General features: G+C 42.6%; 2 protein-coding genes across 2 annotated transcripts; both read right to left on the bottom strand.

Moving 5' to 3' along the window:
* Positions 1 to 250: 250 nt before the first annotated feature.
* On the bottom strand, positions 251 to 4,454 carry LOC118411642 (two pore calcium channel protein 1-like). Its single transcript, XM_035814123.1, has 10 exons — positions 4,301 to 4,454; positions 3,905 to 4,069; positions 3,578 to 3,642; positions 3,353 to 3,434; positions 2,897 to 2,966; positions 2,557 to 2,782; positions 1,602 to 1,692; positions 1,104 to 1,226; positions 727 to 839; positions 251 to 339 (listed from the first exon to the last, which is right to left on the bottom strand). The coding sequence occupies exons 2-10, from the start codon at positions 3,982 to 3,984 to the stop codon at positions 266 to 268; spliced, it is 924 nt and encodes a 307-aa protein (XP_035670016.1). The 5' UTR covers positions 3,985 to 4,069; positions 4,301 to 4,454; the 3' UTR covers positions 251 to 265.
* A 14-nt stretch (positions 4,455 to 4,468) lies between these two features.
* On the bottom strand, positions 4,469 to 10,187 carry LOC118411632 (two pore calcium channel protein 1-like). The gene is made up of 9 exons (XM_035814113.1): positions 8,490 to 10,187; positions 7,943 to 8,025; positions 7,664 to 7,784; positions 7,255 to 7,383; positions 6,769 to 6,885; positions 6,142 to 6,260; positions 5,838 to 5,945; positions 5,323 to 5,449; positions 4,469 to 4,867 (listed from the first exon to the last, which is right to left on the bottom strand). Exons 1-9 carry the CDS (start codon positions 8,577 to 8,579, stop codon positions 4,586 to 4,588), a joined length of 1,176 nt encoding a protein of 391 aa, XP_035670006.1. The 5' UTR covers positions 8,580 to 10,187; the 3' UTR covers positions 4,469 to 4,585.
* Positions 10,188 to 10,193: the final 6 nt, after the last annotated feature.

Here is a 10,193-nt window from a genome sequence, read left to right as displayed (position 1 = left end):
TGACTATGAGAATGTGTCAAAGCACCAACAGTTGGTCCTGGATCTTTTGTCTCCAGTATTTGACATTGTAAGGACACACATGGTCCTAGGTTGTGTACTCTTATTCCCCCTGGTTGAATCACATACACAGAACATACTATTAAAACTATTGTTATGACTCTCAAATTGTCGGGATGGGGGTATCAAACACAGTTTTGCACTGCACAACTGAATGGAAAGACAGTCTACATTTGACACAGTCTATCCAATGTAAACAATGTGTGACTCAGACACTACTTTCATCGTCTTCCCTCTCAATCTCGTACATCTTCTGCAGCAGCTCCTCCACTTTGTTGGCGCCTGCAAAAAAAAAAAAAAAAAAATACCAGGTTCAATAACCGTCTTGTTTCCATTTGTTTATTATCAAACGCCTGGGTGGCCTATTCAGTTTAGACAAACTGATTTTCAATAGGGCCCAGTTTCACAATACAAGGAAATAAAAGCATATTACAAAGAAAATAAATAGACATAAACATCGGAACATGTAGGTACAAATGAAACATGAAAGACAGCAGACAAATCAAAATCATAATCCATAAATCTGATCCAGGTCAACAGATAATTTGGTCAGGAGGTCAGAGGTTACTACTGATAATGTGCAATTGTTGCTGTTCCTAAGATGATTGATTGTAATACATGTACATGAACTTGTGTCATTCAACATGGTCTGATAAATGTTGATCGTACCTTTTGGGCGCCTGAGCCTCATGGCTGGGGATAATTCTGGTCTCCTTTGCCCTCCACTGATGATGTCTTCTGTGGCTGCCTCAGGTTCAGCAAGGTCATCGAAGTAGGTCGACCTTAGAAAGAGTTAGAGGCCCTCATTACAACTTTATAAAAAAAAAAAGATACTGCCTGTTGAAGTTTTTTCAAGTTGTCATCGTGAGGGATACAGAAACCTACCGTGGTGACATCTATGATTCTAACTCAGCTAAAAATTGAATTAGACAAGATCTGCAAAATCGCAAGGAAAGACCACAAGGCTTTACAAGCTGTAGTCTGGGAGTCTGCGCTTCCATCTATTTTGTTCAACTTAAAACTCAGAAGATGAAAGCAGCACTCACTCGTCCTCATCCAACCCCATGAACGTGATCTTCCGCTCCACGGTGCTCTCCCGTCTCTCAGCGGGCTCCTTGGACATGGAATACTCCAGCATGAACAACTCCAGGATGAACGCCGAGAAGATGCTGGAATAGGGCAGAAAAGGGCGCTACTTAGGCCCTTTGAAATTTCCTTAATTCACCATAATGATAACTTCAGGATCTCAACCACCACAGTGTGAGGGAAACAGTGGAAGCTTGAAAGTCAGCAAGGTTTGTCATGATGATTAAGACATAAGAAAAAGACTTATCTATTCCAAAATGGCGGAACAGGTGTTTTTTATTAGAAGACCCCTTTTCAAGGCCGCATAATAATACATATAAATACAATGTAATCTAAAATAGATAGCGTAAATCAACGTAAAGGTCAAATCAGGGTAAATCAACATAGCAACACACAAACATTATAAAGTCAAATCTATAGAATAGTAAAGAAATCTATATACGGAAGTTGGCTCTCACTTCAGTACGAGAATGACGACCAGCAGGTGGTACACGATGAAGTAGATTCGGGCGGCCTGGTGGGTCACCGCAACGAACCCTTCCGCAAGCAGTGATTTTTAGTCAAGGGAGGGTCATTCAAGGTTGGTCTGTATACAAGCTAGTTGGGGGCAAATTTCGGTATTTCCGGACTTGCGCAGATTAGGTAGGCTTGGGAAAAGTGGCTGTAAAATTGTTTTTCTTGGGATATGTTTGGATTTTGGAGGTGCATATTATAGGTAAGGGTTGTAGCTTCTATATTGTGTTGAAAAATCAGAATTTTAGTGATATTTGTGGTTGCAGTAGGCCTCAGAAGTTAGGTGTTTTGGTGTTGTTTACATGCAGTGAAAGGGGGTGAAAAGGTCTCCCACCTATGTTTTGATGGCATATGATATAATTCCGCCGTAAAAATCATTTTTTTGTCGTTAAATTACTCTTCAGAGGTCGGACAACCATGCCAATGTGAGTTTTTCATGTTCTAAAAGTCAGGTAGTTGATTTTTGACAGCCTCTTTCTACCATGATTCCCATTGTTAAGAATATGCATAGGAAATACCGAAATGTAGCCTTGGGCAGTCCTGGCTGTGCGTGCTGAACAGCCAAACCAATAGATAAATAAGAGATGTGCCTGATATCATCTGTACATCTCAGTTGGCATCACATAAAGGTGGTATCTCACTGCACTTGCGTCACTACGGGGTTCATTCAATGCTTCACTGTTTTGTTTTGTTTTTTAGATTTTTTAAAATTTAGATATTGCGTAATACGTAAGAGTATGACTTAGATGACGACAAAATACACAAAAAGTAAGAAAATTCGTTCTTTGTCTCCGAAATTCGTTGCGTATCTTTCGAACCCCGCGGAGACGCAAGCATGACGTATGTACAATGAGATAGCACACAAAGCAAGACTGCATCAAGGATTGCATCAAAGGATATCATGCCACTGGTTCACGACCATGAGCTCGAACAGAACGACGAAAGAGTGGAGGATGTCGTTGAAGTTGTTATTACAGTAGCGATTCATCGCGAACTGCGTTCCGTTCAGTTTGGGATTTCCACACAGGATGGGCTGGTTTTGGCTGCGATTTGCAAGAACGGGTTCTGGAGTGATCTTGTCTGAGAACACTTCCATTCCGATGATTGCGAACACGTAGAAGAAAACCTGAAAAGCGAGATCAGCGTAAGATTTAGAATGAACCGGTTGGGTATGATGGTCAACAGGTACGCACTAGTATTTACTGACAACAAAAGGATAGATGATGATGGTAGCACTTACAAAAAGGACGCCGCCGTATGTCACCAAGGATCGACCGATGCTGCTGATCGTCTTCAGCACTACTCGGAATCTGTGGGGAGTCATGACATAGGGAGAAGCTTTAGACCGAGTAGTGGCGTTGGTGTGGCGCAACTGGTAGAGCATTCGGCTCGGAATCGAAAGATCCCGAGTTCGTTACCCCACCATGCCCCGACGTTGTGCCCTTAGGAAAGGTACTTTCCCTTACGGTGGAGTGACGCCCACCGAGCCTCCTCGGTGTGCCAACAATACATTACGGATTTGGTGCGTCAATGCGTCAATGTGCCAACATCTGCACATTGACTTCCACCAAGAACTGTTAATTTTTATTAGTCCGAGAGACAGCGTAATGGTAGAGAAGACTTGACTTGAATATCTTTACATATTATTATTCTAATTCAGCGCACTGAAATTGCAACAACAGAAAAGTTCTCTCACCTGTCGATAGCGTAGACTAGCCTCACTAAACGGAGCAAACGGAGAACCAGGAGAAAGTCGAGGGCACCACTCTGGTTCGAAACTACCAAAACAAAATTTGCCAGTTCAAGTGTTTCGTTTTTATGTATCATCAATGAACGAAAGGCTAGAGATGAGATGTTATCAAACAATAATCTTATGATAACATTTCACACAATATATGTGTGTGTCGGGTAACAGACTTACTGCTTCTCCATGCCAGCTCGAGCACGTTGATGACCAGTGCAGCGACAATCAAGACAAAGTCAAATCTATCCAAAAAAAAGAACGAAGACAATGTCACTATATTATTTACATACATAGCTGGTATAATTTTTCTTTCAGAAATAGAGATCTGATTTCTAAATTATTGACATCGCACGTATACTACTCTGGAAACTTTGAATGGAGCAAAGAAAACGCATTTTAGTACTGTTCCTCGTGACGCCCATAGACAACAACAACCAGAACAATGTCAGCTTGTCCGTGAAAAGACACCATTCAATTTGGAGTACAGATTATAAGTTTGCTTACATGTTCATGGCACTGTGGAAAAACCTTTTGAGCCCAAAGACATAAAATTTCAGGAGGATCTCCAAGACGAACAACGCCATGAAGAACCACTCGGCGTCGTCTTGGTCTAGAGCTATGCAGACGGCATTGGCGACCACTGCAAGGTCGATGAAGTACCGAAAGAATCTGGATAAACAAAATACAACCAGTGGTCAACATCACCACACCGTAAGCTCTCCTTTGTATTCCCTTGGTCAGAAAATTGATGGAATATTTCTAAAGGGCCTCCACGGTCAAACACAAACTAAGCATCATCAAGAATAGTGAGTTTACAACAAGGCTGAACACATGTACCCTACGATATGTTATGGCACTGAATCACTTTTCTTTCGACATGTAAATGCCCGAATGATGTACCTATTCGCGACGGCTTTCCTGATGAGTCGACTGGCCTTGGACCTGTAGCATCGAGGGAACCACCTCTGGAACTCGGGTTCCCTGTCTTTCACTTCCAATACCTGTATGTCTAGTAAGCTGACAACGTGAAAGAATTCTTTTCTGCCTGGAAGTAAATACGAAGAAGAGACACATATTCAATCTTCAAACATATCTTGTTGTCTGCAGCAAAATATCAGCACAGTATATCATAACTTAGTTTATCAACACCGTCGTTCCTCGCGCAGAGAAGCATGCTTGGATATGCTAGCCAGAGGATATTTGTGTCACCATATCTTTAGAGCAGCATTTTGACGTGCTCAAATTTTCCATGCATGACTCACTAATGTATCCAGCATGATCGTTAGCCAGGACGTCCCAGAGAAGAGAGTGTTCTATGTCCAGCCGACTGGGTTTGACCGCCCTCATCAGTGACATCCAGCGGCTTTTGGGGAGAAGTTCTCCTCCCTGTCGCGTTTCAACTTTCAGGATGTCGAACGCCAGCTGGAGGTTGTTCTGCTTTTCTCGAACCGAGTCTTCGACGTACTCCTAATCAATGTAAGGGCAGGTATTAGACATTGTCAGCATTCACTCTATTCTGGTTTAGATAAAGCAACAGAATTGAGTTTGTTAACACAAAAAATACACACGTGCCTATGTCTCATGTAAACATTTCTAATCGTCTTGAAAAACGACTCTCATCATACGTACGTTGTCACCCATACTGCATATATGTTAGTGCAGTATCAAAACAGTCACTCGGACATACATGTGTTACAAATGCATGTCACATTATATATTGGTGACAACAAGAGTCTGACAAGGTATTTCAATAATGATAATGATGGGTTGCAGAATGAACATAAACTTAATCATAATTAGTGTTATATATCTTTATTTTCTATCTGCTTTCTGTCCGGTACATTAACCTGTCAAAGATACCGTGTCTACTGACATATCAAAAGAATAAGTTAAGGGATTGATAAGAAATATAACCATCCGACCTTAAGATGCTCCTTGAAGTTGTTGTAGATGGTGGCCAGACAGATGCTCATGAAGAGATACAGACATATGATGAGGTAGATGATGAAGAACAGTGTAAACCAGGGGTTGTAGTCGAACGCAGGCATCCTGGACAAAAAAAATGAAATGAAATGTGTAAAAGGTATGCAAAGCTACTAAGGTATATGTAGTTTCATCTAAGATATTGTACCGTAATGGGAGTTGCCCTCAGTGACTTGGCTCAGGCTTAGGCTAAGATCCTCCCGCAACACTGTTGCATTGATCAACTCGGTGAATTAGGTGCGATCTTGCGCTGCTGCTGCCATGATTTCCATGTTGTTCAGACCCATTTTCCCTCCATCGTTTAAGATGGTTCGTCTTAGTGTATGTTTGGCCTACCCCTAGGACGGGTGCCTTGAGTCGTTGAATTAAGTTGTACTGGTAGATTTGTCATGCAATGTTCCTTTGTTAAATATTATAGGCTTATATCAAGATGCTATAGCAATGCCGTACTCACATGACGTCTGGAAAGTTGGCAGTTGTGACAAGCACGTAAAGTTGGAAAAAGTTGTCCAGGTAGTTATGCATGTAGGGATGACCATCGCTGTAGTACACAAGATCTTGTCTACAGGGAATAGATAACATACACACAACATCAATCCAACAAAACAAAACCATGCACGGATCTGGCCAACTGCCCTTTCGTTGAGCAAACATACGAGCCATAACTTGATCATAAGAAAGTATTTGGTGCTATATATTTGAAACCACATTATATCTAAACGCAATTTTCCGCGAAATTCTGCCTGTCGTTGCCTGACCTGTTCTGGAATATCTTGAGCGCCATCAGGGCGAAGAAGGCGACGCTGAGCAGGAAGAGTGTCAGGACAGTGATGATGTCCGGAAGCGTCAGCAGGATGTTCTTGAACACCGCGCGCAGCTGATGGCAAGAAGTAGGGAGTTAGCCTTGTGCTGATCAGAGAAGCTAATCTCCAAGCAGATCCTACGGTGCCATAAGATAGTATCAAAGTTGACCAAGGAGTGTAGCCGGCTAACGGAGTCAAACGGGCACCTACGGGAAGTTTGATACTATACATTACGCACCGTGGATCTGGTTGGAGATTACAGAGAAGCCACAATCAGGCTTCCGAAGTGACTGGCAAACATTAAATTTGGATCCACACCACGTCGGATGTACAGGTACGCTGTGACTATTGGGAAATAGCGGTAGCATGTACTGCTCCCCCCTCTCTCTATATAAATATATATGTATGTATGTATGTGTGTGTGTGTGTGTGTGTATGTGTGTGTGTGTGTGTGTGTGTGTGTGTGTGTGTGTGTGTGTGTGTGTGTGTGCGTGTGTGTGTGTGTGTGTGTGTGTGTGTGTGTGTGTGTGTGTGCGCGTGTGTGTGTGTGTGTGTGTACTATGGGAATAAAAACAATAATACCTGTTTTGCTCTATCCATGCAGAGAAGCAGCAGAGGTCGAAGAGGTCTTGAGAATCGGACAGACGTCACCCCGATTTGACGAAGGATCACGTACTGCACCATGTCTACTAACGTCAGCTGCAAGAGAACAGCATCACAGTAATTAGCATGTTCTGATAGATAAAATATTACTATCACTGACCACCTGGAGCAGGTGACAAATTGTTCAACTTGACTACGGTAGTACTAGTTGGTATACCAGGAAAATTTACTCGCATACGTAGTTGACCTTCGCTCGACAAGACCTCCCGGTAGACCAGCCTACGACATATTTCCAAACCGGGGCCCGGCCGGGCAGCTTTCGGGAGCGAAAAGTATGACATAAAAGACACCAAACTACACAAGAACAGTCGTAGTCATTATCTGTGTATATTTTTACCTATAAATTTCTATTTTTCGTTTCCAAAAACAGCCCGGCTGGGCCCCGGTTTGGAAATGTGACGTTACCAGTAAGATGACGAGGACGGGAAGTCGCCGTTTGCTTCTCCAGAAGTTCTGTTCGGACGAGAAGAGCCCCTGGTGGGCCATCCTGCTGAAGATGAGGCAGACGCAGAACAGCTCCACGCACATGGTGATCTGAGTCGACAATCCAGGCACATATTGCTATGGTCACAAGTTCACAAAACACAAGTGCCCGTTGGCTTTGCTGAGTATCAACAGTTTACTTATATATCAGAAACGTGAGTCGGTCATATGTCATCGATATCTGGCTCTACTACCAGTTTGAGAAACAAATCTTAGAGGTAAATCTTAGACGTCACTCGGTACAGTTCTGTCGTTACAAGCATATACATGAGCTGTTTCCCAGTGGAGCAAGACAACCACGAAAACACGTAATACTAGTATCATTTCGTACCCAATAATCCAGTCTGATATTCGGAACAGCCGGATCTTCGAATAGTACAAGGGACAGCAAGACGCCGACAGCAATGTGAGATGTCCAGAAGAAGGTTGGTCTGTTATACAGATTGTACAACCTGTATCACAAAAAAATGCAATCGTATGTTAAAAGATGCTTGTTGGAAGTGTCAACAGGACTGTTGAAAGATATAAACAACAAAACTACATCTTCGCCTTTCACTTTCACAGGAGCACTTGATAAATCAATGTAAAAATACATCAATATTTGTCTCACCTCACAGATTTGGGATCGTTCTTGAAGTTCCCACGACTTCCATTCCGAGCGTCATTCACGTATGTAGCAGCGAGACGTAAATCCTGCACAAAATATGTTTTCCATATCTCAAATTGTTCGAGTCACCTTACACTACAACCATTACCAAGTTTACTATACCGCTGTCTTGATTCTCTATCCATGAGCAGCTCTATTAAACGGGTAAACATTGCTGACTCTGATGTCGTCATGCCATCAATTAATTAACTATTGTGTTAACGTCACGATTACGACGAAGCGCATAGGTACGTTATAAGGTCGAACGGATCAACATATTCAGCAAACACAAGTTAGTCAACTTGTTATACATATGAAACCGTGTGTATGTCGTCGCACTGGCAATGTTGGGTGTATGGACCTGTATGGGCAACTTAATCCAGCGTGCGCGCCTTCGAAATCGTCATTACGGTTTGGACCTTTGTCTCTCAGTGCCATCTATTGCGTGCTGTCACATCAGCTATCGACAGAGCATGAGGTACAACGTAAGATACACCTGTCCCTTTCTTACCTCGTCAGACAGTGGTGGCGGGCCTTCCGTGACGCCTTCTGTGTGCAGACATTCGCTCAGGGCGTCCCTCTCCGTCTCTTTGTACGACATCTCAGTCGGCACAGTAGTGTTCAAACGTCGAATGCGTGTACTAAATATCAGTAGTACGTCCAATCATTTACGCCCAAACTCTGACTGAAGTGCGTGGCCTTAAGCTTGTGTGAACCCGGAAATATATTGTAGTAATAAGGTGCGACGGAATGTCAATAAACCGCTCTTATCGTACTTGGAAAGCATATCTAACGTCCAACGCAACGGTTGCGCATACGTATATGGCCCTATGTCGGGTGTAATACTGGCAGGTATTCTAAATCAATGGGGACAGGTATGCTAAATCGATGGAGACTTCATGGCACACTTAGTGGTAGACGCTGTGCGAAAACTGCAATGCTGTAGGTACACAGGGCTATAAAACACATTGGGCCGAAGTTCACCTCATTCAAGACCTTGTGCGTAACGTGTTGCTATAGAGGTGCAGGCATGTCGACGGGCCATGAAAACAGCAAACACAAAGGTGGGCGGGAACGTCAACTGTAGACTTGACACTTGGCTGTGTACAAGGCCTGAACATAAAAATTGGCACTGGTCCTAAAATAAGGTCGTATAAACAATTAATTCCCTAGGCACCGCGTGAGGAACCTGTGTAATAGTTATGTAATATCAAGGAGGTTGAAAAGAGCCTCCTTGGTAATAGTAATGCCCTGGCCGCCAATAGAAGCGACACTTGTGTATATCACATCTAGTGCGCAATGATTGTGATATGTTTACGTCTTTGATAACGATTTGATAATCTTTAACGACTGGTCAAATATAACAAGACAGGAAATAAAACTCGAAGCTGGCTGCCATTACATCAAGTGGATCTAAACTTAACACTGCAACTTCTCAGTCCTCTGGATATCGATGGGACACGTCTCCAGGCACATCGAGTCTGTCAACGACTACATTCGACCAATGAGCTTAAACAACTTGCTCCAACCTTGCAACCAGGCTAAACGGCGGATCTCTCGATTTTCTTGCTAGGGAAATGTTATTTTCTTCTTTTACGAAAAAGCAATATAAAACGTACTTTAAAATCTTAATGTAACCTACCCTCCATGCCGAGGTTGAAGGAGGTCGTTGCCTTCTTCTGATTCATACCTAGCGTTACTCTCCAAGCAGAGGTTTGGCTCCGGCTATTTCTAGCATGTCCTGAGCCTGTGGACATGAAGAAAGCAGCTAAAGCCACACCAATTTTATTTCTTGCTTCTCGGATTCTGTCCTTTTTTCCCAATTTGAAAAAAAAATGGCAACACTTCCCGTTGACAAATTTTCACTCTCCCGACAAATAAACGATGGGCATCAAATTTCAGTGACAATACGTGGTTATATTGTATAATACGTACACAATTAATCAAAATGGGGGCTTTGCTAATCATGGACCATGCTAAATATTGATTTGTTGCATGAAATGTGCCAAGGAAATCTGAAAACTTAATATTTCTTAAATATTGAATGTAAGTTCATCTGTGACGGTAGTAAACATTATGTTACAATTTTAACACTATATCCGTGCACAAAATAAAGCGCTTACCAACAAGCTTTCGATCAGTCCTCTGATGCTTCTCAAGTTGTAATGACCAAAAACCTAAGTCACACTTCCGGAATGGAAGTGTGACGTCAGTA

The sequence above is a fragment of the Branchiostoma floridae genome, chromosome 1, assembly GCF_000003815.2.
Source record: "Branchiostoma floridae strain S238N-H82 chromosome 1, Bfl_VNyyK, whole genome shotgun sequence".
NCBI lineage: Eukaryota > Metazoa > Chordata > Leptocardii > Amphioxiformes > Branchiostomatidae > Branchiostoma > Branchiostoma floridae.
Note: the sequence above shows the minus strand (reverse complement) of the source record. Positions and strands in the feature narration are given on the sequence as shown.

Excerpts from the sequence above, each read along its gene's own strand:
- LOC118411632 (XM_035814113.1), bottom strand. The coding sequence starts at position 8,579 with ATGTCGTACAAAGAGACGGAGAGGGACGCCCTGAGCGAATGTCTGCAC. Across the intron at positions 6,261-6,768 it reads GCATGGATAGAGCAAAACAG|CTGCGCGCGGTGTTCAAGAA; the intron begins GTATTATTGTTT and ends TCTTGCCATCAG. Across the intron at positions 5,946-6,141 it reads CTCAAGATATTCCAGAACAG|ACAAGATCTTGTGTACTACA; the intron begins GTCAGGCAACGA and ends TATTCCCTGTAG.
- LOC118411642 (XM_035814123.1), bottom strand. The coding sequence starts at position 3,984 with ATGGCGTTGTTCGTCTTGGAGATCCTCCTGAAATTTTATGTCTTTGGG. Across the intron at positions 2,783-2,896 it reads CATACGGCGGCGTCCTTTTT|GTTTTCTTCTACGTGTTCGC; the intron begins GTAAGTGCTACC and ends CTCGCTTTTCAG. Across the intron at positions 340-726 it reads GAGGCTCAGGCGCCCAAAAG|GCGCCAACAAAGTGGAGGAG; the intron begins GTACGATCAACA and ends TTTTTTTTGCAG.